Here is a 27,823-nt window from a genome sequence, read left to right on the forward strand (position 1 = left end):
AGAAAAGAACCCAAACCTTTTGTTTTTATTATTGATTCCATATTTACTCCGCACCTATTACTGTCCGGTCCCATGTAGGGAAACACAATATGAAGCCAGAAAGGGGAGTCCTGCAGCTTTCTAATACCACCTTTGGCAGGGCAAATCCTCATTAATCATTTCACAGTAAAACCACACAGATGCCCAGCAGGGTAAAGCATTCAGCCTCTGGTGCCAGGTTTGAATTCCGGTTTCCACGCTCGGGCAAGTTATTCAATCTAACCAAGCCTCACCTATAAAATGGGGACAATGTCAAAAAACAAGGTTGTTCGATTAGATAAAATGTATGTGAAGTGCTTAAAAGAGAGCACAAAATATAAACAATTTTCTTTCCTTGAGAAAACCTAAAACATTCTTCTTAAAACATAAAAAATAGTCTATATTTATACTGTCCCCATTTATAGACACACTCCTATCTCCAACACCAGCAGGGTGAGGACTATGTATTCAGCTTCCAAGAAATAAGCAGGTACTGCCAACAGCGACAGGCAGGGCTGAATTCCACAGGGGACATGTGGCCTCAGGGAGCTGACCCCAAAGGGCAATCCTGGGGCCTCAGCCTACAGTTACATCAGCTTTTGCAAAGCTCCTCAGTTTTCTTTCCTCGGCCTAGTCTTTCGGCCCCATTCCCCTGTGTGAGCTCTGCTCCAGGCACACATTTTAAGGGTCAAAACCAGTATGTGACAAGGAAAGAATGTTGGGCTAGGGGTTAGCTAGTGAGGACTCTCGTCCCAACTGACATCAAACTGCTACAGAACCTTGGCCAAGTCACTTAACTTCCCAGACTGGCCTGGGGCTGATGAAGAGAAAGAACTGGTGGTGAAAAACTAAAATTAAATAAATAAGAGACTCAGGAGAAAGACAAAATACTCTAGCCTCAAGCCTGGAAAGTCTCTTTAACCCAAGAGTTTCAGGAAAATTTAATATATATTCATTCATTTTATATTTAAATTCATGAGTCACACCAGCATTTATGCCTCTGGTAAAAATTCTGAAAGGCCACAGAAAAAGGGAACCTCCATAATAGTGTCTATGGGCCCACATTTGCTTTCCAACCCCAAACAGTCAAGTCTGACCCAATCAACCTTTGATTCACAGAGATGTTGTTCAGTGATGATGATTACAGGCCGAGTCACACCATCAGCTCACCAGGAAGTCTGAGAAGGGGAGGCAGGCAGCCAGGACAGAACCTTCCTCTCCACTTCCAAGCAAGACGGGTGACTTGGTGCCAGAGAAGGGAAGATAATTTAGCCATGTGTTCACGATTAAGCAGCAGCCCTCATCACTCATGAAAGCCTTTCAATGTCACTGGTGCCTGGAACCAAATGTAATCCTCCCAGGCTGTGACCGGGATGGAGGGTCTGCCACAGGACAGGGTCACAGTCAGTTTGTGGCCCCGTATGGGCACTCTGTAGTTCAGCTTGGGTCGAAACCAATCTTCTCCACAGTCGCGGTGCCCCTGTGCCATGACAATGGTGCCCATGAGTGGAGGAGCCTGAAGCTCACTGAAGGCATCAGCCATAAAAATGGCGCGGAAGATAAGGCGCAAACAAGCTGCTGTGCTCACCCTCTGGTCCACGTTGCTGGGGGCCAAGCGGGACAAGTCAAGCTCGTAGAATTCTTTGGGATTTAGAACACTGCCCCCAAGGAGGATCAGCACTCGTGGTACGAGGGTCCGGGCAAAGAGGCTCTCTAGGTGGCTGAGGACGCTCTCCAGTTCTTCCAGGGTTTGTTGGCATTTCCTGCTGCTTGCCTCAGTGATGGCCCAAGGTTTCTTCTTCACCATGTCCTCTGCCTATGGAGACAAAGACTGGTGAGAAAGAAGGCAAGGTAGGAAAAGCTAGTGACCTTTGAAGAACCCTGTTGGTTGGGATATAGTAGACTATGGGACTGGATTTCCAGTTCAATTAACTGCCACAGCTAAGGCACTGAGTTTTATCAGAGGGAAATATATCAAAAAAGAAAATATATTCTTTGTACAAAACCATAACCACCCCACACTTAGAACACTAAAGACAGTGTTCAGAAGTAGGAGGACATCCAGAAATAAGCAACTAACACTGTTAAGATTTGGTGGCATAGTAGGTGGCAAATTTTGCTATAATGGGAGTGATAACAGGAATGAGGATTGTGTAGTTTAATAAAGGTGATTCTGGAGTTGGTCTTCCAATTAAATATGGAAAATTGAACATATGCTTATTTGTGCTCCCATATGAAATACTACTAAATGAAAGGAAAGAGAAAAGAGAGAAGGAAGGAGGGAGGGAGACAGGAGGAAGGGAGCGGAGAGAAAGGGAAGGAGGATACCCCTGAGCAAAGAGACCAGGAGATTAGACAGCAGTGGCCAAAGCAACCACCAATTTTTGAAGGACAGAAAGCAGATGAAAGGGTTCAAGTGTTGACAGAGGGGACTCCCGGGAAAAGCAAACCAACTCACACAGCAGAACCTCAGGAAGGCTCAGGAATTGCCTATCAGGCACTGCAAAAGGCAAGAGTGAACGCATGGGGACTGAGTGAAAACATGAGGGCCCTTAGATCGCCTGCCAAATTCCTCCCTCCAGAGAGAAAACTTTCCAACCGGGGATTAAAAATGGCGGTAGAGCCCTAGCCAGTTTTGCTCAGTGGATAGAGCGTCAGCCTGTGGACTAAAGGGTCCTAGGTTCAATTCCAGTCAAGGGCACATGCCCAGGTTGCAGGCTTGATCCCCAGTGTGGGGTGTGCAGGAAGCAGCCAATCAATGATTCTCTCTCATCATTGATGTTTCTATCTCTCTCTCCCTCTCCCTTCCTCTCTGAAATCAATAAAAATAATAATTTAAAAAATAATGATAGCCCTAACCGGTTTGGCTCAGTGGATAGAGTGTCGGCCTGCGGACTCAAAGGTTCCAGGTTCGATTCCAGTCAAGGGCATGTACCTTGGTTGCGGGCACATACCCAGTAGGGAGTGTGCAGGAGGCAGCTGATCGATGTTTCTCTCTCATCTATGTTTCTAACTCTCTATCCCTCTCCCTTTCTCTCTGTAAAAAATCAATAAAATATATATTTTTTTTAAAAAAGATAAATAAAAATGGCAGCAGAATACGTGGATGCTGCATAGACACACTCCCAGGACCAAACTGGAATTACAACTAAAATACAGAAAAACTTCCTGGATAATCAATGGAAGACTCACTGGAGAGAACCCTGATAAGTGAGGACGGAAAGTGGAGACGGCATAGAGACAGGTCAGAGGGGTGGAGGCGCGAAACGGCTGGCCGGGCTCCCACAGACAATTGAAGTTCCGGAGAGATATCTCAGCTGTCGGGGGTTGCCAGTGAGAACTCTGGAATCTAATCCCCAAGCTTGGCCCCCCAGCAGAAAACACCAGAACTGAGAAGGGTACCCACATAACCTCTGGCTGTGAAAAGTGGGGTTGCTGTCAGCCAGGGAGAGATGGCTGGGAATTCAGGCACCCTCTTAAAGGGCCAACGCACAAATTCCATCAAGCCACCCACCTTGTACTCCAGCAGAGGGAAGGCAAAGTGGACTGGAGCTGTGTAAGCAGAAGCCAGGATCGGGGGGCTTTGGGGTTAGAGCTCAGAAAGCAGACACCCCAGTTTCCTAGGCTGAGTCATTCCCTCATGCAGCAGAGGTCATCTTCTTCATACGGACAATTGCTACCTAGGCCAGCGGTTCTCAACCTGTGGGTCGCGACCCCTTTGGCAGTCGAACGACCCTTTCACAAGGGTCGCCTAAGACCATCCTGCATATCAGATATTTACATTATGATTCATAACAGTAGCAACATTACAGTTATGAAGTAGCAACAAAAATAATTTTATGGTTGGGTCACAACATGAGGAACTGTATTTAAGGGCCAGAAGGTTGAGAACCACTGACCTAGGCGGTTTTGCCTGGGGGGATGACAGCTGACCCACTCTACTGGAAAAAACCTTGCCTCACTAAGTACAGAGTTTCTGAGACCCATTAAGAGGCTGAGAATAACAAGTAGCCACCAGGCAGAAGCAATTGCCCCACCCTGTTGAAAAAACTCTTGCCACACTGGTGGATGATTGCCTGAGGGCAATTCAAGTCTGTAGGCAGAGGTGGTCTCTGGAGGATTTGAGTCTCTGCCTGATCTAGTCAGAAACAGCTTTTGACACTGTCCTGCACCAGAGATTGAGAGGCATAGCAGCTCTACCTAATACAGAGTCACAAAACCAAACAGGCAGCCAAAATGAGAAGACAAAGAAACAACCCACAAATGAAAGAACAAGAGAATTCTCCAGAAGAAGAGATAAATGAAATGGAGATAAGAAATTTATCTGACATAGAGTTCAGAACAATGATAGTAAAGATGCTCAATAGCATGAGAAAAGATATAGTAACTATGAAAATAGAAATAAAGAATGAAATAGCACAAATAAAGAACACATTGGAAGGAATACACAACATATTAGGGGAAGTTGAGGATCAAATCAGTGAATTATTAGACAGAATTGAAAAAAATCAGAGAACCAAAAAGAGAAAAACAATTAAAAAACAGGAGGACAGCTTAAAGGGAGCTGTGGGACAACGTGAAACATAACAATATTCGAATAGTAGGTGTGCCGGAAGAGGCAGAAAGAGGGCAGAAAGTCACACAAGTTCAGGAATCACAGAGAACCCCAAGCAAGAAGAACCCAAACAGGCCCATGCCCAGACACATCATAATTAAAAAGCCAAAAATTAAAGAAAAAGAGAGAATCTTAAAGGCAGCAAGAGAAAAGCAAACTATTACCTACAAAGTAGCTCCCATAAGGCTGACACCTGATTTCTCATCAGAAACTCTACAGGCCAGAAGGGAATGGCCTGAAGTACTCAAGGTAATGGAAAGCAAGGATCTGAGACCCAGATTACTATATCCAGCAAGGCAATCATTCAAAATAGATGGTCAAATAAAGAGTTTCCCAGACCAAAAAAAAAAGCCTAAAGGAGTATGTCACCACCAAGCCAGCAATATAAGAAATGATAAAGGGACTGCTGTAATGAGAATAGAGAGAAACCTAGGCATACAGAATTAAAATGACAATAAATAAGTACCTATTAATAACCTTAAATGTAAATGGATGAAATGCTCCCATCAAAAGACATAGGGTTGCCGAAACCGGTTTGGCTCAGTGGATAGAGCGTCAGCCTGCGGACTGAAAGGTCCCGGGTTCGATTCCGGTCAAGGGCATGTACCTGGGTTTCGGGCACATCCCCAGTAGGGGATGTGCAGGAGGCGGCTGATCGATGTTCCTCTCTCATCGATGTTTCTAACTCTCTATCTCTCTCTCTTCCTCTCTGTAAAAAAATCAATAAAATATATTAAAAAAAAAAAAAAAAAAGACATAGGGTAGCTGAATGGATACAAAATGACCCAACTATATGCTGTCTACAAGAGACCCACCTCAGAACAAAAGACACACATGGGATGAAAGTGAAGGATGGAAAAAAATTTTCCATGCAAATGGAAAAGAAAAAAAATTTGGAATAGCAATATTCATATCCGATAAAATAGACTTCAAAATGAGGCCATCACAAGAGACAACAAAGGCCACTACATAATACTAAAGGAATTGATCTAACAAGAGGATATAACCCTAGTAAACATATATGCACCTAATATATGCACTTAAATATATAAAAAATCTTCTAGAGAACTTTAAGGGAGAGATTGACAATACAGTTATAGTAGGGGACTTGATAACACCCCACTGACTTCACTGGATAGATCTTCCAGACAAAAAATTAACAAGGAAACAGTGACTCTAAAGGACACACTGGATCAGATGGATTTAATTGACATTTATAGAACATTTTACCCCAAAGCTGCAGAATATACATTCTTCTCAAGTGCACATGGGTCATTCACAAAGATAGACCACATGTTAGGACACAAAACAAGTCTCTACACGTTCAAGAAGATGGAAATCATATCAAGCATCTTCTCAGATCACAGTGGAATGAAATTAGAAAGCAACTACAGTAAAAACACCCCAAAACTTTCAGAAAGAAGACTTTTTAGGAGTCTTCCAAAGAGACCACTAGGCTGCCACCAATATCCTTAAAGTCTTATCAGCTCACAAGACCCAGCCATGCATACAGAGCTTTCAATGACTTATTCTTAAATATTCGGCAGACACAGACTAAAAGCCTCTAACATGAAAGTCAAAGACCAAAACAAATAGGAAAAGGAATCTGAAAGAAACAGAGACACGGCAAGGAACATAGAAAAACCTCAAAAATACAGTAATTGATATCTTCAGGTAAGAGAGGTTCATACAGACATAAAACAGGATGCTATTAAAAAGGACCATACAGGTGACAAGAGAAGATCTGACTTTGGGCGGTGGGCACATGGTGCCATATACATATTTTGTAACTTAGAACTCCACACCTGAAACCCATATGTTCATGTTGCCCAATGTCACCCCCAATAAAATTTAAAAATAAATTTAAAAAAGGAACATGCGACCCGGCTGGCATGGCTCAGTGGTTGAGCGTCTATCTATGAACTAGGACAGTGATGGTGAACCTATGACACGCGTATCAGAGGTGACACACAAACTCATTTTTTTTGGTTGATTTTTCTTTGTTAAATGGCATTTATATATATAAAATAAATATCAAAAATGTAAATCTGAAAACCAAGATGGCGGCATAGGTAAACACCTAAAATTGCTGCCTCGCACAACTACTTCAAAAATACAACTAAAAAACAAAACGGACATCATCTAGAATCACAGGAAGGCTGGCCGAGTGGAAATTCTACAACTAGAAGGAGGGAGGGAAGCACACTGAGACTCAGAGGAGGTGCGGTGTGGAAGCAAAGTGCAGAGGTGCGGAGGCGCACGTGGAGAGGGCTAGCAACTGGGGACGAGGTTGTCTTTTTCAATCAGGAGGGAGTCTCAAGCTCCCGGCTGCTCTGAACTCCAGTTCCAGGCGGGTCTCTGGGGACCCAGACTCACACAGGGAGAAACTGGACTGTCTGGCATCGGTCAGAACTCAAGGGCGGCTTTCTCTCAGAGGTGCTTGCGGCGATTACCGGGACACTGAAAAGCAGGGCCCCTTAGGGTAGGACTGAGGAGCATCCATAGCTGTTTGCTCCACCCTGTTGATTCCCTGAGACCCCGACCCACCCAAGCTGTGTGCAGAGGCTTTTGCATATGAATGGCCTGGCCCTTTGCTATCTGAAAACTACCTAACAAACTGCAGCTGGGTCAGAGAGACCCAGAACTTCCAAAAGAAGGCCCAAGGCCCCACAGCAGCTCGCACTGCTTCACAGCTGGGCCTCATCTGGGCACCTCCAAACCCCAAGCAAAGAAGAGGAATCTGCAGATCTCTCCCATAGCTCCTGCTGGGTAGCCTCAGGCAGAGGCTAAATTAGCACCTCCTTAGAGATCCAAGAGGTCAGAATGGGACCATCCAGATTACAACTCCTCAGATCAGTAAGGGACATTCAGGGGGCAGACTCAGTGAGCACCAAAGCCCCACTGAAGCAAGTGTTGCCCCAGAATGGTGTCTCCAGCACAGAAGTTCTCCCACTGCAGACACAGCTGATTCTCACAGCCAATTGGCCTGTGATACCTACAACAATCAAGGCTTAACTACAACAAGACTGTGCACACAGCCCACGAAGGGGTGCACCAAGAGTCTCCACCTCAGGTAATTGGGGAGGCTGAGCCACTGGGCCCTATAGGACACCTAGCACACAAAGCCACTCTATCAACACAGGGAAGCATAAAAAAATGCAGAGACAAAGAAACAGGTCACAAATGACAGAAATGGAGGAAAGAAAACTACTGGATATAGAGTTCAAAACCACACTTTTAAGGTTTTTCAAGAATTTTCTAGAAACCGCCGATACATTTAGTGAGACCCTCAAGAAATCTAGTGAGACCCTCGAGGTTATGAAAAAGGACCAACTAGAAATTAAGCATACACTGACTGAAATAAAGAGTATTATACAGAGTTCCAACAGCAGACTAGAGCAGCCGTGGGCAAACTACGGCCCGCGGGCCGGATCTGGCCCGTTTGAAATGAATAAAACTAAAAAAAAAAAAAGACCGTACCCTTTTATGTAATGATGTTTACTTTGAATTTATATTAGTTCACACAAACACTCCATCCATGCTTTTGTTCCGGCCCTCCGGTCCAGTTTAAGAACCCATTGTGGCCCTCGAGTCAAAAAGTTTGCCCACCCCTGGACTAGAGGATCGCAAGAATCAAGTCAAAGATTTGAAATGCGAAGAAGCAAAAAACACCCAACCAGAAAAACAAAAAGAAAAAAGAATCCAAAAATATGAAGATAGTGTAAGGAGCCTCTGGAACAGCTTCAAGCGTACCAACATCCGAATTATGGGGGTGCCAGAAGAAGAGAGAGAAGAGAGCAAGATATTGAAAACCTATTTGAAGAAATAATGACAGAAAACTTCCCCCACCTGGTGAAAGAAATAGACTTACAAGTCCAGGAAGCACAGAGAACCCCAAACAAAAGGAATCCAAAGAGGATCACACCAAGACACATCATAATTAAAATGCCAAGGGCAAAAGACAAAGAGAGAATCTTAAAAGCAGCAAGAGAAAAAAAGTCAGTTACCTACAAGGGAGTACCCATATGACTGTCAGCTGATTTCTCAACAGAAACTATGCAGGCCAGAAGGGAGTGGCAAGAAATATTCAAAGTGATGAATAGCAAGAATCTACAACCAAGATTACTTTACCCAGCAAAGCTATCATTCAGAATTGAAGGTCAGATAAAGAGCTTCACAGATAAGAAAAAGCTAAAGGAGTTCATCACCACCAAACCAGTATTATATGAAATGCTGAAAGGTATCCTTTAAGAACAGGAAGAAGAAAAAGGTAAAGATACAAATTATCAAATACACATTCAAAAAAAAAAGATACAAATTATGAACAACAAATAGATATCTATCAACAAGTGAATCTAAAAATCAAGTCAATAAAATATCTGATGAACATAATAAACTGGTGAATATAATAGAATCAGGGGCATAGAAAGGGAATGGACTGACTATTCTGGGGGGGGGGGGGAAGGGATGTGGGGGGTGTGGGAAGAGACTGGACAAAAATCGTACACCTATGGATGAGGACAGTGGGGGGCGGGGGGGCGGGCAGTGGTAAGGGCAGAGGGTGGAGTGGGAACCGGATGGAGGAGAGCTACGGGGGGAAAAAAGAGGAACAACTGTAATAATCTGAACAATAAAGATTTAATTAAAAAAAAATTATATATATATATATATATATATATATATATATATATATATATATGTCTTTGTTTTACTATGGTTGCAAATATCAAAAAATTTCTATATGTGACACGGCACCAGAGTTCAGTTGGGGTTTTTCAAAATGCTGACACACCGAGCTCAAAAGGTTCGCCATCACTGAACTAGGAGGTCACAGTTTGATTCCCAGTCAGGGCACATGCCAGGGTTGCACACTAAAACCCCAGTAGGGGGCATGTAGGAGACAGCCAATCAATGATTCTCTCTCATCATCGATATTTCTATGTCTCCCTCTCCCTTCCTCTCTGAAATCAATAAAATATATTTTTATTTATTTTTTTTGAGTAGTCTTTTTTTTAAAAATATATTTTATTGATTTTTTTACAGAGAGGAAGGGAGAGAGATAGAAAGTCAGAAACATCGATCAGCTGCCTCCTGCACATCTCCTACTGGGGATGTGCCCGCAACCCAGGTACATGCCCTTGACCGGAATCGAACCTGGGACCTTTCAGTCCGCAGGCCGACGCTCTATCCACTGAGCCAAACCGGTTTCGGCTAAAATATATTTTTAAATAAATAAATAAAATAGTCAAAGAAGTCCCCCAGAAAGTAGAACATAAAAACAAAGAGACAAAAATAAAAATTTGGAGAGAAAAGACATTAAAATTAAAGGGTCAATCCAGGAAGTCCAAATGTAGCACAATAAGGGTTTCGGAAAAAGAAAACAAGAGAAAAAGTGGGGAGGGCTAGACGATCGAAGTGACTGAAACCACGGGATGAAACACATTCCTCCCAGCTGCTTAAGCTGACACATCCTGTAGATTCCTTAGACCTTTTGAACCTTCCTCCCATGGAACAGCCATGAAGTCTCCCCACCAGCTCTCTCGGAGAGCCTGTGCCCACCTGGGGAGAAGACTGTCGGTAGAAGTGCTTCAGCTGCTCGTAGGGCAGAGGGAGTTGCAGGCGCTGGTACATGACATGCTTTAGAAATTCACACGTAAACTGACAGCAGCCGTCCTGGCTGACAGGCCCGGGGAACACCACGGGCACCAGGCCATGGCGGGCATGAAAAGACTCGGAGCGGCTGGGAAGCTCCTGGGCGGCGGTCGTGTCCAGGAGTTCTATGTGGGGGGCGTGGGTGTCCTCTGCCTCCTCATACCACTCCAAACCTGGTGGGCGCGCAGAGGGACAAGAAAGAGAAAAGTTACAAACTCAAAGGCCAAAGCCAGCCTTCTCGTCCCGTTAGCCACCCCAACCCCGACACGTGCACATTCCCTTCGCCAACTCCAGTGTGGGTGGAGGTGGGCCGATTCCTAATCCTAGTCGCCTAAAGTGATGTAAGTGATGCGGACTGGTGAGAAAGCGGGGCGGGGGCGGGGGCGCAACTCCGAGGCCGGGGACTGACGCTGACTCAGACAGTGGCGGCCCGGATCTGAACGGAAAGAACGTGTAATCCATTGGACTCCAGAACGCCGCCCGCCGAGATGAAGGCAGAGTGGGGTGAACCAATGGGATCGGGGCCGTGGGGCGCTGGCAGTCACTCTGGCCGAGCCAGATCCGGGAGGGAAGACCAGAAATGCGGACAGGGAAAGGGAAGACAGGCCAGAGAAGGGGCCAGGGACACATGACGGGAGGGAGCGGCGGCAGGGAGCAAACAAGTCCCCCAAGCATCCCGGGATCCGGACCCCCTGCCTTACCTGAGGCTGCGGTCAAGGACCGCACTTCCGGCTCCGGAGCTGCCATCGCGACCTCCGCTCCGCCGTGCGGTTTGAATAGGCGCCCCGCGAGGCATTATGGGAAGCCTGTGCTTCCACTTCCGGCAGGTTGGGCCGGAAGCCGGCGCGGCGCCACAGCAGTACGGGGCCGACTGTGCTGGGGTGGGACTTGAGCCTTGCGCTCCCTCCCTCACACCCTCACACCCTCGCCCTCGTCTCCGCCGCGGAGCGCTGCCTCCCAGAGGACACCGGCCCGCACGCACCCTCCGTCTCCCGCGTCCACCATTCATTGTGCGCCTACTTGGTGCCAAGCCCTGTCCTAGGTGCTGGACGCTCCGTGGCAAACCAGACCGAGGCGGAGGCTGTCCTCCAGAGGCTCACTGCCTACAGAGACAATGCAACGCCATGAATCATACAGCACACTGGCTGCGGGGGTGAAGGACAGGGACACCTAATCTAGACGAGGTGGGAGCAAGGGGTAGTCCAGAGACAATGTGCCCAAGAAACTGACCTGTGGGGTGATTAAAGGTACGGAGGAGGACCTAGTCATCTTGGAGAACGTTGGAGACAAGAACATCCTCTATTCAAGGAATGAAAAGAATTCAGGCCCTGGATGGTGCGCTCAGTGGTTAGAGCGCCGCCGGGTGCACCGAAGGGTTGCAGGTTCAATTCCGGCTCAGGGCACATACCCAGGTTGTAGGTTCGATGAGCGGTGGGGCGCGTGTGTGAGGCAACAAATCGATATTTCTCTCTCCCTCTCCCTTGCTCTCTCTCTCTCTGGAATCAATGAAGAAAAAAAAATGTCCTTGGAGGAGGAATTAAAAAAAAAATCAGGTTATAAAGAGTTAAGGCTGTGGTGGACAAACAGGAGCCAGATCATGGTAAGGCTTTATAACCCAGGTTTAAACTTGATCCTGTAAGTGATGGAGAACCTTTGAAAGGTTTGAGTAGGGGAGTAGCATTAAACGTAAATTTAATCTCTACACTGGCTGTAGTGTAGAGATTAGATTACAGGTAGGATAAGAGAGGAGGCAGGGATGCCCGTTAGAGCTAGCAACTACAGTTACCCAACTGCATGGTGAAAGAGGCCTGAGCTGAGTGGTCACAGTCGGTGGAGAGAACTGGGTGAACTCTAGAGAGAGACTTAGGAGTTCCAATGAGCATTACTTGGTGGTTGATCCCAGAAAGAAGAGGAAGGCTAGAGTGGCTTTCAAGAAGACAAGCAGGTTTTTCACGTCAGCATCTCTAGGGCCAGTTGTGTCATTCAACGAAAGAACACTAGAGAAGCCCAGCCAACCATGGCTCAGTGGTTGAGTGTCAACCTATGAACCAGGAGGTCATGGTTCGATTCTGGGTCAGGACACATGCCTAGGTTGCAGATCCATCCCCAGTGTGGGGCGTGTAGAAGGCAGCTGATCAATGATTCTCTTTCATCATTGATGTTTCTCTCTCTCCCTCTACCTTCCTTTCTGAAATCAATTTAAAAATATTTTTTAAACTATTTTTTTTTTTTTTAAATAACACAGGTAGGATCAGTTTTTTGGAGGTGTGGATAAGGAGAAAAGATGAGTTCAGTTTTTGATAGGTTGAGTTTGCCGTTTCATTGAACAGATATTTAGGAATAGAGATAAGTATTTGAGTGTCATCAGCATGGGATTGGATAAGATCACCCAGGGAGCCCTAGCTGGTTTTCCTCAGTGGATAGAGTGTCAGCCTGCGGACTGAAGGATCCCGGGTTCGATTCCAGTCAAGGGCACATGCCCAGTTTGCAGGCTCGATCCCCAGTAGAAGGCATGCAGGAGGCAGCCAATCAATGTTTCTCTTTCTCTCCTCTCTCTCTCTCTCTCTCTCTCTCTCTCTCTCTCTCTCCTTCCTTCCTTCCTCTCTGAAGTCAATTAAAAAAAATCTGTATTAAAAATAAAAAAGCCCTAGCCAGTTTGGTTTAGCGGATAGAGTGTCAGCCTGCGAACTGAAGGGTCCCAGGTTCAATTCCAGACAAGGGCACATGCCTGGGTTGCAGGCTTGAGTCCCTAGTAGGGGGCTTGCAGGAGGCAACCAATCAATCATTTTCTCTCATCCATATTTCTCTCTCTGACTGAGGAGTTGCCAGAGAAGTATCAATAGAAATAGACGTGTCAAGTCACGGAGGCCAAGAAAGGTTGTGTTTCCGGAAGTACATACCAGAGATCAAAACATACTATAAAAGACCCGACTGGTATAACTCAGTGGTTGAGTGTCGACCCATGAATCAGGAGGTCCTGATTTGATTCCCGGTCAGGGCACATGCCTGGGTTTCAGGCTTGATCCCCAGTAGGGGGCATGCTGGAGGCAGCCAATGGATGATTCTCACTCATTGATGTTTCTATTTCTCTCCCTCTCCCTTCCTCTCTGAAATCAATTTAAAAATGTTAATCGATCTTATGTCATTGGATTGAGAGAAAGCTATGCTGATGGGTGAAAATGACCTTCCATGAGAACCCAGGTTGCAATTATCCAAACAAGGTCCTATCTCCTATAAAAGACACACAAAGAGCTGTGTTTGGCATCTCATCTTGAAAGGAGTTTGACTTTTCTGGTTGTTCAAGAGCTGCATTAAATACAAGATAAGATTCAATGTGATCCCTATTAAAATACCAACAGCATATTTCACAGATCTAGAACAAATACTCCAAAAATTTATATGGAACCAAAAAAGACCCTGAATACCTGCAGCAATCTTGAGAAAGAAAAACAAAGTTGGAGGAATCACAATACCAGATATCAAGTTATACTGCAAAGCCACCTTAATCAAAACAGCCTGGTACTGGCACAAGAACAGGCATATAGATCAATGGGACAGAACAGAGACCCCCAGAAATCAACCCAAGCCATTACATTTAATTAGTATTTGACAAAGGAGGCAAGAGCATACAATGGAGTCAAGACAGTCTCTTCAATAAACAGTGTTGGGAAAATTAGATACATGCAAAAAAATGAAACTAGACCACCAACTTACACTATATACAAGAATAAATTCAAAATGGATAAAAGATTTAAATGTAAGTCAGAAAACCATAAAAATCCTAGATTAAACCATAGGCAGCAAAATCTCAGACATCTCTCGTAGCAATATGTTTATGGCTACATCTCCTAGGGCAGTGGTCGGCAAACTGCGGCCCCTTGAGTGTGGCTCTTCCACAAAATACCACGTGCGGGCGTGCACGTACAGTGCGATTGAAACTTCGTGGCCACACTCAAGGGGCCAAAGAGCCCCATGTGACTCACAAGCCGAAGTTTGCCGACCACTGCCCTAGGGCAAAGGAAACTAAGGAGAAAATAAACACATGGGACTACATCAAAATAAAAAGCTATTGCACAGCAAGAGAAGCCATCAACAAGACAAAAAGAGCCCACTGTGTGGGAGAATATATTTGGCAATGATACATCTGATAAAGAGTTAATATAAAAAATATATATAAAGAACTCATACAACTTAACAAAAGAAGACATTCAAATTAAAAAATGGACAAAGGACCTAAATAGACACTTCTCCAAAGTGGACATATAGTTGGCCAAGAGGCATGAAAAAGTGCTCAAAGTCATTGATCATCAGAGAGATGCAAATTAAAATGACAATGAGGTATCACCTCACACCTGTCAGAATGGCTACCATCAACAAATGACAAGTGCTTGTGAGGATGCGGAGAAAAGGGAAACCTAGTACACTGCTGGTGGGAATGCAGACTGGTGCAGCCATTATGGAAAACAGTATGAAGTTTCCTCAAAAAATTAAATACAGAACTGCCATTTGACCCAGGGACCCCACTTCTAGTAATATATCCTAAGGGACCTGAAACACCAATCAGAAAGAATGGATGCACCCCTATGTTCATAGCAGCACAGTTTACAATAGCTAATATCTGGAAACAGCCCAAGTGCCCATCAATAAACGAGTGGAGAAAAAAAGCTGTGGTACATTTATACCATGGAATACTATTGAGTAGTAGAAAATAAGGATCTCTTACCCTTTGAGAAAGCATGGAGGGACCTGGAGAGCATTATGCTAAGTGAAATAAGTCAGTCAGAGAAAGACAAGTATCACATGATCTCACTCATATGTGGAATCTAAGTAACAAAATAAACTGATGAACAGAGTGGATCCAGAGGCATGGAAGCATGAAACAGAGTGTGGAATCTCTGAGACAAGGGGGGTGGGGGGTGATCAACCAAAGAACTTGGACGTATAACCCATGGACACAGACAATAGGGTGGTGAAGGCCTGGGGTGGGCCGCAGGGGAAGGGTGGAGGAGGTAATGGGGCGGGGGAAGGGGGACATGTGTAACACTTTCAACAGGAAAGATTTTTTAAAAATACAAGATTAAACTCATCATGATCTCAACATCTCAAGTTTATAGTCAGCAGACTTGGTTGCAGAGAATAATCCAAGGAAAGTGTCCAAATAGATTCTGCAAATGATACTTTTTCTTCTTTACTGGATTAATGGTTTTGATTTTTGGATTTGCTGTGGCAAGTTTCTCCCTCGGTTATAAAATGTTTCCCTTTGCAATGACAATGATGGGTATTGCCACTGTTTTTCTTATCATTCTTATTGTGGTAAATGTTGATGTATGCCGAAAGTCGGAGGAATTCACCACTCCTCAACTAGAAGAATCATGGAAGTGCAGAATAGAGCACAATGAAATTTAGGTGTTAGCAACCAAGAAACCAACAGTCAGCACCTGCCTATAATCTTATCTGAAACCTGGTTATCTCTAGGCCTTTAGAACTTTTTAAAGTTTCTTGAGCATTTTACTTACAAAATAAACACCAGTTTAAAAAATGTTCATCACTTAAAAAATAAAATACTATAGCACAGCTGGCATGGCTCAGTGATTGAGCATCAAGCTATGAACCAGGAGGTCACGATTCGATTCCCAGTCAGGACACATGCCCAGGTTGCCAGTTTGGTCCCCCAGTATGGGGCATGCAGGAGGCAGCCAATCAATGATTCTCTCTCATCATTGATGTTTCTATCTCTCTCCCTCTCCCTCTCTGAAATCAATAAAAATATTTTTTAAAAACATACTATAAAACTACAATTATTAAAATACTGTGGTATTGACTCAGGAATAAACAAACAAATCATAAAACAGAAGAGAGTCCATAAACAGATCCATGTATATATAAATCTTACTATATTATGAGGGTGACTTTTCAAAGCAAATAACTTGAGCCCTGGCCAGTTTGGCTCAGTGGATAGTGCAACAACCCATGGGCTGAAGGGCCCCAGGTTCAATTACAGTCAAGAGCACAGACCTTGGTTACAGTCTCAATCCCTGGCCCTTGTCAGGGACCATGTGGGAGGCAACCGATCAATGTGTCTCTCTCACATGGATGTTTCTTTCTCTCTGTCTCTCCCCCTCCCTTCCATTCTCTCTAAAAAATCAATGGAAAAATACCCTCGGGTAAGGATTAACGACAAAAAGCAAATAACTTGAGACACATTCCTATCCAATTAGAGGGGGGAATATCAAATTAGTTCCTACCACACATCCTACATAAAGATAAATTCCAAAAAATTAAAATCTTATGTAAAAGCACTATACACAGAATAAATGACTAATTACATCCCAGAAAAAAAAAAAGTGTATGTGTGTGTGTATACATATATATCCCAGTCAACCACATCATAAGCATCTCACAAGTAATTCCTCCAGGAAACTAAACACATAGCACCTTCCTTCTCCCAGGACCCTGACCCCTCCTGGACAGACATCTGTATTCAGCCTACTTCTCTGGCAGCTTTCACTGCTATCTGTGGTAAGCCAGGTTGTTCAAGAATGGGATATTGCCCTAGCCAGTTTGGCTCAGTGGATAGAGCGTCAGCCTGGGGACTGAAGGGTCCTGGGTTCGATTCCGGTCAAGGGCACATACCTCAGTTACAGGCTCCAGGGCAAGTGCAGGAGGCAACCAACCCATGTTTCTCTCACATCCATATTTCTCTCTTTCTCTCTCTCTTCTGCTCTCTAAAAAAATCAATGGAAAATACCCTCGGGTGAGGATTAAAAAAAGATGACATTGAAAAACAAACAAATAAATAATAAATTTTTTTAAAAGAATGGGATATCAAAATTAGTTATCCTCTCCCAACTCTCAAAAGTTCTCCACTTAGGAGACAAGGGTATTGGGATGGGTAAAGTGAAACTGTGTGTTGGAGTAGTTGAAAGATCCACGAAGATGAGAAGACAAGTGTTATCAGGCAAGCGCAGCAGGCCCTGGTTATCATGATTCCAGAGCTGCTGGTGGTGAGAAAATGGGAATGGCCTTAGCTCTCCCTTCCAATCCCCATCCTTCTTGAGATCTGTCACTGAGTGTTTGGGTCTCGGCCTCTACGTAGCAGTTTCTCTGGCTAAGGTTGACTTCTGCAGTATAAACTTCCTTTAGCTGAACAGGGTTGAGAAGTCCAATGTGCTTTCAACCACTGAAGACCACATAATTGGCTGGGTTGGCTAAGGTCTTTTGCAGATTTTCGCCCATCAACTCCCACTGTTTGGGGGAGTTATGCCAGGTGGGCAGCAACTCTAATTAGTAATCTGCCACCCTCCTTGTGGTCTTGGGGTGAAGCCATGGATTCTACCACGTCTGAACTCCTAAGAGGATCACCAGAGGTAAGCCACTGTTGCTGCTTCTAATTTTCCAGGTTAAACTGAGGTCTGGGGGGGTGGGCTGTTTTATTTCTTGGCTGCCTGTGAGCATCTCGCTGTTTGTGAAGAGAAGGGAAGTGGACATACAATGAAAGGTGAGTCATGAGAGAGCCAGGGGCTCGGAATTGAACCCTGGCGTCCTGACTCCCAACCCAGCAACACTAATTGCTTCTCCACTCTGCTTTTCTAGTGTCTTGCACACTGGCTTATGTCGCTAAATGTTTACTCTTCCGCTGGCTGCCAGAGCTCTAAAGAGCAAGAGGGATGACTTGGCAAGAAAGACAAAAGTCAGCAATCCTCTGGGGCCCTCGGCCAAGCTTCTATTCTCGGCCACGTCCCCGCCCTCGATGTGGTCGAGGTAACCCGAGCCCGCCCCTCCTATAGCCCTGAATGTTTTAAAACTAAACTCGGTTCTCCCCGATTGGTTCTGCTTCAAAACAAGAAGGAGGGGCAATCCTCGCGGCGGGCATCCTTGTAACCCTCGGGCAGCAAGGCTGGTTTATGGGTTCGGGCCTCCTGTTGGCGCTACCTTGGTGTCTTGGGCTGCTAAAACCGGCCCCCGGGGGGTGCCAGCCCGGTAATAAAGCAGTGACTGCTGTGTAAAGGCGGCATAATCATCGTAACAATAACAGCCATAATTAGGCTAACCATCACCCGCCTCCGCCCTGGCATTCGCCCTGACTCACCCCGACAGCACGCCGACCATCGGGGAAGAAACAGAGGCGGGGCGGAGCCAGCAGGCTGGAGGGACCAGTCGCCGTGCATTTGCAACTCTCCAGGTCTAAAACCTGTTGCCTGGGACCGCGCTAAGGGGCCACACCCAGGAGTGTCCTCCAAGCTGGATTCCGAAGTAAGCCCTCCGGGGACCCCCCTCACCCCAAGGCCTTCTTAGATAAAGACCCGTTCAGAGCGCGGAGACTGGGAACCGACTACAGCTCCCTTAGACCTTTGCGCGCAAAGGCGCGCTCCTGGTCTACGCCCCGAAGCCACCTGCGGCCCCTGCGCCGCGATGCTTCCTAGGAGTTGTAGGATGGCGGCGACCTCTTTGGAGGAAGCTCTCGGGCTTGAGGACTCGATATCCCGTGGTGCACCGCGGCTGTTTCTGACGCGCCTAGAGCCGGAGACTGGTGGGGGCGTGGCCTGGGCAGGGCCCCACCCCGCTCTCCTCTGGCTGGCCCGACGCGGCGGTGGCAGTAGGGGCGGCGGCGGCGGTAGTGGCGGGGGGGAGGGGCCGGGCGGGGGGCTGGCGGCGGCGGCGAATGGACTCGCGGGTATCGGAGCTGTTCGGCGGCTGCTGCCGGCCCGGAGGGGGCCCGGCCATGGGCGGAACCCTCAAGGCTAGGGGCGCCGGGGGCAGCAGCGGCTGCGGGGGCCCGAAGGGGAAGAAGAAGAACGGAAAGAACAGAGGGAGCAAAGCCAACAACCCCCCGTATCTGCCCCCCGAGGTGAGCACCTGAGAAGTGGCGGGTTGAGTAGAAACCACTTCTTCCGGTCCCGGGACTCCGGGAAGGCGGGACGGAGAGACTTGACACCCCCTTCCGGTGTCAGGACCCCTGGGGAGAGTAGAACCCCTCCTTCCGGTCCCAGGACCCCTGGAAGGAGGGATAGAGAGACTGGCCCTCACCTCCGGGATCACGACCCCGGAGAGGAAGAGTGGGGAGGAGGATCCTCCTATTCTGATCTAGGTAATGCCAGGAGGAGAAGTGAGGGAGGGAGATCCCACTCCCATCCCCTTGGGGTGATCAGAATGGATGCCCAGGTTCATGCCTGTGCTGCACTAGAGCAGGGAGACTAGTCCTGGGATGGAGAGGCAGAGTTTTCTACACTTGTTCCATGGGGAGGAGGCGAGTACCGGGGAAAAGAGCAGTATGTTCTGTCCTTATCCCTGAGTACACACACACACACACACACACACACACCCCAGAACAGTCAGTCAGGTAATCCTGTCCTTTGCCTGTCCTAGGAGGATGTGAGGGCAGCCTCCACACACCTGCTTCATCTACCCCTTAAGGCAGAGAATAATGCTACTTTGTCCATATTAGGAAAGAAGGACCCAGAAGAAGAGCCTAAACCAGTGGTTATCAAACTTTAGCACAGTATCAGAATCATCTGATTGCTGCCCCGCCCCTAGAGTTCCTGACTCAGTAGGTCAGAGGTGGGCCTGAGAATCTGCATTTACAAGTTCCTGGGTGGTTCTAATGCAGCTGGTCCTGGGGCCACATTTTGGATCATCCTTGTACCACTTTACTGAAGCCATTCATTCTAACTTTTCACCTCCGTCAAAATGATAAAAAGGAAGGTCTTTGTTGATGAGTAAAGATCTCCCTTATACTCCATGAAATAGAGATGATAGGTGAAGGCCTATGAGAGCCTAGAGTCAGAGGGCCTTGAAGAGATGGAATGATGACAGAAAGGGAGAAAGAGAAATGGCCAAGAAGGAGGAGTACAGAAATGCAAGACAGGCAGAACCAGCAAATCTCATATCCTTTTGCACCTGAGAGGGGAAGGCTCGGGCAATAGGATACTTCCGTTGGGTCACTTAATATAGGGAAGAGGTAGAGGAGACTGGAGTGGACTCAGGATTCCACCTCAGCTTAGACATCAGAGTTAGGGCAGGTGTGGGGAACGTCCAGCTCACAGGCCGTATGAGGCCAGAGAAATCATTTGGTCTGGTCCTGCCAAAGCATTAGGGGTGAGTTAATTGTTTGACCAAATACAGCAGGCTAATTTTTAAGTTGATAATTTTGTATGGCCCTCGAATGATGCTATAAATATCCAAATGGCCCTTGGCAGAAAAAAGGTTCCCCACCCCTGGGTTAGGGGGTAGGAGATAAAAGCCACCGTGAGTCTGTCCCCTTAATTATATTTTCTGAGTTTCTTCTCTTCAGCCCCAACTTTGGAGCCCTATCCCTCTCTTATTTCAGCTCCTCTCTCATTGGGCTTGTAATGACCAGTGCTGAGTTCAGTCATTGGCCCTGGTCCAGAACCTCTTGCATTCTCTTACTCTTGATGACATCAGCTGAGAAGGGTGGGGAGGAAGGAAATGGTGTCTCCCAGATCAGTGGCAGAGAATGGCCTCAACAGCCCAGACACAGCGGAGACAGATTTCTGGGGACGGCAGTTTGAGGGCCTGAAGAGAAGGAAGGAGTGATCTTGCCTCTAGGACAGCGGTTCTCAACCTTCTGGCCCTTTAAATACAGTTCCTCATGTTGTGACCCAACCATAAGATTATTTTCGTTGCTACTTCATAACTGTAATGTTGCTACTGTTATGAATCGTAATGTAAATATCTGATATGCAGGATGGTCTTAGGCGACCCCTGTGAAAGGGTCGTTCGACTGCCAAAGGGGTCGCGACCCACAGGTTGAGAACCGCTGCTCTAGGAAGAACATGCTGCCAGTGACCAAAGCAAGGAGGGACTCAGGGTTCTGTTCCTGGCTTAGACGGGTGATTGTTCTTAGAGGACTTCCCTTGGGAGAAGTCACACTGAGGCTGGGTAGAGGGCTTGTCTGCCAATGACCTGTGGCAGGCACCTGCCTAAGCAGGTGCCACTGTGGCTTCCTGCTCTCTCAAGTTAGCTGTTGCCTGGGCGCCATCAGGAATCGGGGAAGTAGGGGTTGGGTCTGGACCGTATTTGGTAACCGCTTTCTGTTTCTTTTCAGGCTGAAGATGGAAACATCGAATATAAAGTGAGTCTTAGGCTGGGGAGGTGCAGGTTGTCCTTGCTGGCATGGGATGGCGATTTCTCTGAGATCCTTCCAACTTCATGATCTATAGTAATTTAGGGATGTGGTTCAGGGTAAGGGCTCTGTACCTCATTTTATTGGGGGGACTCACTGTTAGAGGGGGGCCAGGCATGAGGGGGTTTAAGTGGGAAGGGAAGGTCCTGGTCCTTACAGCAGGACAGGTGGTGAGCATGTGGGTTTGGGAGGAGCATCTCTGATTTCACCTTCTCATGATCCCTCACCTGCCGTAAGCTGAAGCTGGTGAATCCATCCCAGTACCGCTTTGAGCACCTGGTGACACAGATGAAGTGGCGGCTCCAGGAGGGCCGTGGTGAGGCAGTCTACCAGATTGGGGTGGAGGACAATGGGCTGCTGGTGGGGCTGGCTGAGGAGGAGATGCGGGCCTCCCTCAAGACCCTGCACCGGATGGCAGAGAAGTATGCTTCCCCTCCCCCCTCAGTTCTCTCTTCCCTAACTCTGGGGAGAACCCAAATGCATCCAGTCACCTAGGGCCTTAGGGCCAAGAAGATACTTTCCTTTTGCTGCCTTCTCTTGACAAAGGGCTGAAGTGGGGAGGGCTAGTTCTGAGCTCCTCCACATTTGAACCTAGGCTTTTTTGCTTTTTGATTTAAGACTTGTTTGTTTGTTTGTTTGTTTAAAGGGATCTTTAACATGTGGATATGGGATATGGGATAGATTGGAGGGTGGTAGGAGAGAAAGTAACGCGTTGGGAGCTCTTTGGGACGTGTGGGAAGGCCATTGGTCCAGAGCCAGGATGGAAGGCTGGGGATGAGGGAGCACAGCGAGATGTGGCAGCTTCGGCCTTGCTGTGATAGGGTTGGGGCAGACATCACTGTTCTCCGGGAGCGTGAAGTGGATTATGATAGCGACATGCCCCGAAAGATCACGGAGGTGCTGGTACGAAAGGTCCCTGACAACCAGCAGGTGAGCACACTTTTCCCTGCCTTTCACACCCATGCTCCCTGAGGACCCTGTGGTGGCAGGCTGTCTCCTGGCCTGTGACCCTGGGGCTATCCAGTTCATCATTTGGTTCCCAGGGAGCAGCACTGCCCTTGACCCAACCTTCAGTAGAGAGAGAGAAGGGATTGGAGCCCTTACCTCTGACAATTCATCCACAGTTTCTGGACCTTCGTGTGGCTGTCCTGGGGAATGTGGACTCGGGGAAGTCAACTCTGCTTGGAGTCCTGACCCAAGGAGAGCTGGACAATGGCCGGGGCCGGGCTCGGCTCAACCTGTTCCGCCACCTGCATGAGATTCAGTCTGGCCGGACCTCCAGCATCAGCTTCGAGATCCTGGGCTTTAACAGCAAGGGAGAGGTGCATGCAATCAACGGGACCCAGTGGTGCCAGACTGTGAGGATGGGAGGGTAGTGGTGAGGGACAGAGTCTGAGGGAGTGTGTGGAGACTTTTTGGAGTAGAGTAGATGAAGCCCTAAGGGCAGTGCACAAGCGCTGTCCTCCTTAGAAAACCCATGGGGAATCAACTGAATTAAATCAGAAATGGGGCTCAGGGTTAAGAGGCAGGGTCACCCAGGGACTGGTTTAGGTCCTGGCAACTCTGAAAGGGTTGGGGAGGCTGGCAGGGGCACTGAGAGCCCTGGGCTCTGGGCCAGGTGGTGAATTACAGTGACTCACGGACGGCAGAAGAGATCTGTGAGAGCAGCTCCAAGATGATCACCTTCATCGACCTGGCCGGCCACCACAAGTACCTACACACCACCATCTTTGGCCTCACCTCTTACTGCCCTGACTGTGCCCTGCTCCTCGTTAGTGCTAACACTGGGATTGGTACGAGGCATTGGGGCAGGGATGTGGCTGGAAGGGGGTGCTGACTTTCTCCTACCCTGGGTCTCCTCCAACCTGGGAGCCAGATGAACTTTTCTCTTGTTCCCTCTCCTCCCTCCCACATCCTCACTCTTCTCTCCTGACTCCTGCCTTCCTTCTCTGAGGTAGCCGGCACAACAAGGGAACATCTGGGGCTGGCCCTGGCCCTGAAAGTGCCCTTCTTCATCGTGGTCAGCAAGGTGGACCTGTGCGCCAAGACCACAGTGGAGAGGACGGTACGCCAGCTAGAGCGGGTCCTGAAGCAGCCCGGCTGCCACAAAGTCCCCATGCTGGTCATCTCTGAGGACGATGCCGTCACCGCTGCCCAGCAGTTTGCCCAGTCACCCAAGTAAGCCTTCCTCACTCCAGAGCCCTGATCCACGGGGAAGGCTGCCACAGGCCTGGGAACAGGGTGTCCCACCTCAGGACCAAACCAGTCTGTCTCAGTTCTGTGGTTTGCAGGTTGGGATTGTGGGAAGGTGTCTTTGCTAAAGGGCCGACCCTTTCCCCAAGCCAGCATGGGGCTTTGCTGATGCCTGGGACCCTGGAGACAAAGTGCTGTGACAGGCATTCACCAACCCCCCTGGGCTCTGGATAGGTCCTTGGCTGGTTCACAGAGAGAGGGCCTGGAGCTCCTGGAGCTTCAGGAGGGGACTAGCCACCCTGATAAAAGCTCACCTTTCCATGAATGGGCTCTAGCCTCTGCCTCCTGTTAGAACTTTCCTCATCTGTCTATCTCATGCCTCCCTCTACAGCGTCACCCCTATCTTCACCCTGTCCAGTGTGTCTGGAGAGAGTTTGGACCTGCTCAAAGTCTTTCTGAATATCCTGCCACCGCTCACCAACAGCAAAGAGCAGGAGGAACTCATGCAGCAGCTGACAGAGTTTCAGGTAAATTGTCCACCCAAACAGGCAGTGAGCCGAGGAACTAGGAAGGACTAATTCTGGCTAAGCCCCGAGTCTGCTTAGAGACTTAGAGATTTTGCACCTGCACAGGCCATTGATAGAATTTTCTTTGGCTTCAGGTGGATGAAATCTACACAGTACCAGAGGTGGGGACAGTTGTTGGAGGGACACTTTCCAGGTGAATTTCCTTGCTTGCTGCCCACCCCACTCAGCCCTCACATACCCAGACACTAGAAGACATCATGGTCCAAAGGAGACCCTGGACTTGAACAGAGCTTAGCTAAAAGATGTGCTTGTCTTCAGATTAGGCTTTCACCATCAGAAGAGCTGGAGAAAGCTAGTCCAGTGGCTTGTGAGGGAAGAAACAGTATTGCTGCTTTACTGGGCATCTCCAGGCCCCTGAGGGAGAAGTGTGGGTCTTGGGCTCCAGGAAGAAAACTAGAGTGTATTCAGCTGACCTCATTTTCAAGTAGGGAAATGAGAGGGCCCTTAAGACTCTTTCCAAAGCAGAGGATGAAACCCAAGGGGCTGTCTTGCTCTTTCGGGAATCAGATGTTCAGTGTCAAACCAGCAGGTACCTCTGCCAGTCGTCACTGCCTTTCCTGGTACTACCCTGCAGAATCTGAACTCTGAACTGGAGCAAGCAGCCATCTCCTCTCTCTCCAAGTTAGAATTTTTTCCCTAAGTCAGAATTTAGGGTCTGTTTTCTCCTCCTGAGGGACTCACCATAGAGGGGAAAGAATGCTCTGGGTGACCCTAGCAGAGAAGTAAGTAAGGGAGCCTGGGCTGACACTGTGCCATCCGCCCTCTGGGCTGCAGTGGGATTTGCCGTGAGGGCGACCAGCTGGTGGTGGGCCCCACGGACGATGGCTGCTTCCTGGAGCTGAGAGTATGCAGCATCCAGCGCAACCGCTCTGCCTGTCGTGTACTGCGAGCTGGTCAGGCTGCTACACTGGCCCTCGGGGACTTTGACCGTGCGCTCCTTCGAAAGGTGAGGTGGGAGGGTGGGTTGGAGAGGGGACACAAGAGAAGCACCTGTGTAAGGGGAACTCAAAGAGAACATGGTCTCTACCCCAGGAAGCTAGTTACACAGACTGTCTGTGTTTGAAAAGGGTTAGCATACTCATAAAGCACAGATCACTAATTATGAATCACTGTGGTCCAACCCAAGTGTCCAGGACCCTAGAAATACAAATCATTAGAAGGGTTAGAGGACCTGGGAGGTAGGTAAGGAGGGTTCCTCCTTAGAGGAGAGCTTTGGATATTGCCTTCTGAGGTCTTGTGTTTGAAGTCCTAGAGCAGCGGTTCTCAACCTGTGGGTCGCGACCCCTTTGGGGGTCGCCTAAGACCATTGGAAAACACATATATAATTACATATTGTTTTTGTGATTAATCACTATGCTTTAATTATGTTCAATTTGTAACAATGAAATTGGGGGTCACCACAACATGAGGAACTGTATTAAAGGGTCGCGGCATGAGGAAGGTTGAGAACCACTGTCCTAGAGGAAGAGGAAGTTTCCTCTTCCTCAGGAGGGGAAACTTAGGGAGCTGTAAGGGTGAGAGACTAACATGAGGTTTGGGGCTGTCCTCCCCAGGGCATGGTGATGGTGAGCCCCGAGATGAACCCCACCATCTGCTCAGTGTTCGAGGCAGAAATAGTCCTACTGTTCCATGCCACCACATTCCGGCGCGGCTTCCAAGTGACAGTACACGTGGGCAATGTCCGCCAGACGGCAGTGGTGGAAAAGATCCATGCCAAGGTGAGAGGGACCCAGCTATGCACATTTTTCCAGGGAAAAGTCAGAATTCTCCTTCCAGAAAGGCCTGGCCCCAGACTCATAGAGAACTCCCTGGTCCCACCAAAGGGGCAAAGACCCATTCAGAGTGGGTAGAAGCCTGATAGGCCCCTGAGGGTGGAGAACCCAGGCTGGTAGAGAATGGGACCCGAGGCATTACCAGGGCCAGTGACCGAGTATCTGCTGCAGGACAAGCTGCGGACAGGGGAGAAGGCAGTGGTACGTTTCCGCTTCCTGAAACACCCAGAGTACCTGAAGGTGGGTGCCAAGCTGCTGTTCCGGGAGGGTGTCACCAAGGGCATCGGCCATGTCACAGATGTGCAAGCCATTGCAGCGGGAGAAGCCCAGGCCAACGTGGGCTTCTGAACTCCAAGCCGGCACAGCTCTATTGCTGTCCCTACAATATAAGATGCCTCTGGCCATGCTGCCCCCTGTTGGCGGCTCTGTGTGTTAATAGGCTAGGGAGAGGGGTGCTCCCTGCCACCATGCTGGAAAGGTGCCAAGCTTGGTGTGGCCAGGGAGGGAAAGCCCTGAGGGAGAAGACAGGAGAATTCAGGGCAGTGCTCAGCAGCTGTGTGTCCATCTCGTTGGCTCATCCACCCTGGAAACCCCATGACCTGTCTACGGAGGGAGCTGACCGCTGCCACCTTGGCCCCACTGTCAGGACTGGGCATGATTCACCGGTGTGGTCCCTGCACTTCAGGAATTGTCACAACTGGGAGTGGTCCTCGAAAACACTCCTTTTTCTATACCTCTTCTGAAGACCGTGTAAATTGCCCATCTCTACCTGACTGTGGACAGAAGACATCTACTCAGGCTCCTGGCCATCTGGTGGCCTAGGGTCTGAAGAAATGGCACAGGGGCAGTGAATGGCAATGTTCCATCCTGTGCTGAGACATGCAGCCTATTCCTCAGCTTTATGGCCCTTCCCTTCTTCACTCAAGGGCCATTTCCCTCGTTTCTCCTCTCATAGGCCCCACAGGTGCTATTTGTTGAGCTGGCCCAGGCGTGGGGCTGCCAAGCTAAGGCTTGGTATACCAAAGGTCAGCTGCATGTCAATCAGTTTTGTCCCCTCTTCTGCAGTGATCTGTTGATTTTTTGTGTTTTTTCTTCAATTGGTTTTAGAAAGAGGAAGGGAGAGAGAAACACTGATTTGTTGTTTCACTCATATATGCATTTATTGTATGTGCCCTGACTGGGCATCAAACCAGAAACCTTGGCATATCAGGACAATGCTCTAACCGACTGAGCTATCCGGCCAGGAGTGATCTGTTGATTTTAATGCTGGAGCAAGCCGTATGTTTTACTTTCCCACACTGACCCACAGCTCCCGTTCCACCACCCCAACCTGCTTCCCGCTCCTACAGAAGTCCTCTTGTTTTAGTAATTTGCAGTGACCATCCCTTTCCCTCTGTTGCTGGGAACCTGGAGAGAAGGGAAAGTTGTTGCCATATTTCCTACTCTTTAGGACATGGACTCCCTCCTTTTCCTTTGTTACTGTCCTGGGTTCCCATGGACTCAGGGATTTGTTGGTTGAGGTTTCTTTGCGTATATATATATGTACATACATATATATATTTAAATACACACACATATATATATATATTGTACAGAATAAAAATGTTTTATTGAACACACTGTGCTTATTAAACACAGGTTCAACTTCCAGAACTAGATTCCTCTCTGGGATTAGAGACAAGTGAAACCCTAACACTGCTGAACCCTGAATGGGGAAAGAGCTCATCTGATACCTCATTCACCATTCTTCCTTTCCTCTCTCCCACCTGCGATCAGTGTTCCAGTATTGTGATCAAGTATTCTGAGCTGTTTTGCATAGTTCTTTGAGTGAGCAGAATAGAAA

At 47.9% G+C, this 27,823-nt stretch overlaps 2 protein-coding genes across 2 annotated transcripts; one reads left to right on the forward strand and one right to left on the reverse strand.

Annotated features, from left to right (window-relative positions):
- Window positions 1-930: 930 nt before the first annotated feature.
- MAD2L1BP (MAD2L1 binding protein) lies at window positions 931-11,067 on the reverse strand. Its single transcript, XM_070418522.1, has 3 exons — window positions 10,987-11,067; window positions 10,193-10,458; window positions 931-1,834 (listed from the first exon to the last, which is right to left on the reverse strand). The coding sequence occupies exons 1-3, from the start codon at window positions 11,030-11,032 to the stop codon at window positions 1,322-1,324; spliced, it is 825 nt and encodes a 274-aa protein (XP_070274623.1). The 5' UTR covers window positions 11,033-11,067; the 3' UTR covers window positions 931-1,321.
- A 7,851-nt stretch (window positions 11,068-18,918) lies between these two features.
- Window positions 18,919-27,595, forward strand: GTPBP2 (GTP binding protein 2). Its single transcript, XM_070418520.1, has 12 exons — window positions 18,919-19,133; window positions 21,351-21,377; window positions 21,666-21,850; window positions 22,250-22,358; window positions 22,553-22,750; window positions 23,047-23,221; window positions 23,387-23,606; window positions 24,013-24,148; window positions 24,283-24,341; window positions 24,983-25,154; window positions 25,762-25,926; window positions 26,152-27,595. The coding sequence occupies exons 1-12, from the start codon at window positions 18,948-18,950 to the stop codon at window positions 26,326-26,328; spliced, it is 1,809 nt and encodes a 602-aa protein (XP_070274621.1). The 5' UTR covers window positions 18,919-18,947; the 3' UTR covers window positions 26,329-27,595.
- The last annotated feature ends 228 nt before the right edge of the window (window positions 27,596-27,823 follow it).

The sequence above is a fragment of the Myotis yumanensis genome, unplaced genomic scaffold (assembly GCF_028538775.1).
Source record: "Myotis yumanensis isolate MYYU_CA2020_CCGP unplaced genomic scaffold, mMyoYum1.0.hap1 SCAF_6, whole genome shotgun sequence".
In the NCBI taxonomy this organism is placed as follows: domain Eukaryota; kingdom Metazoa; phylum Chordata; class Mammalia; order Chiroptera; family Vespertilionidae; genus Myotis; species Myotis yumanensis.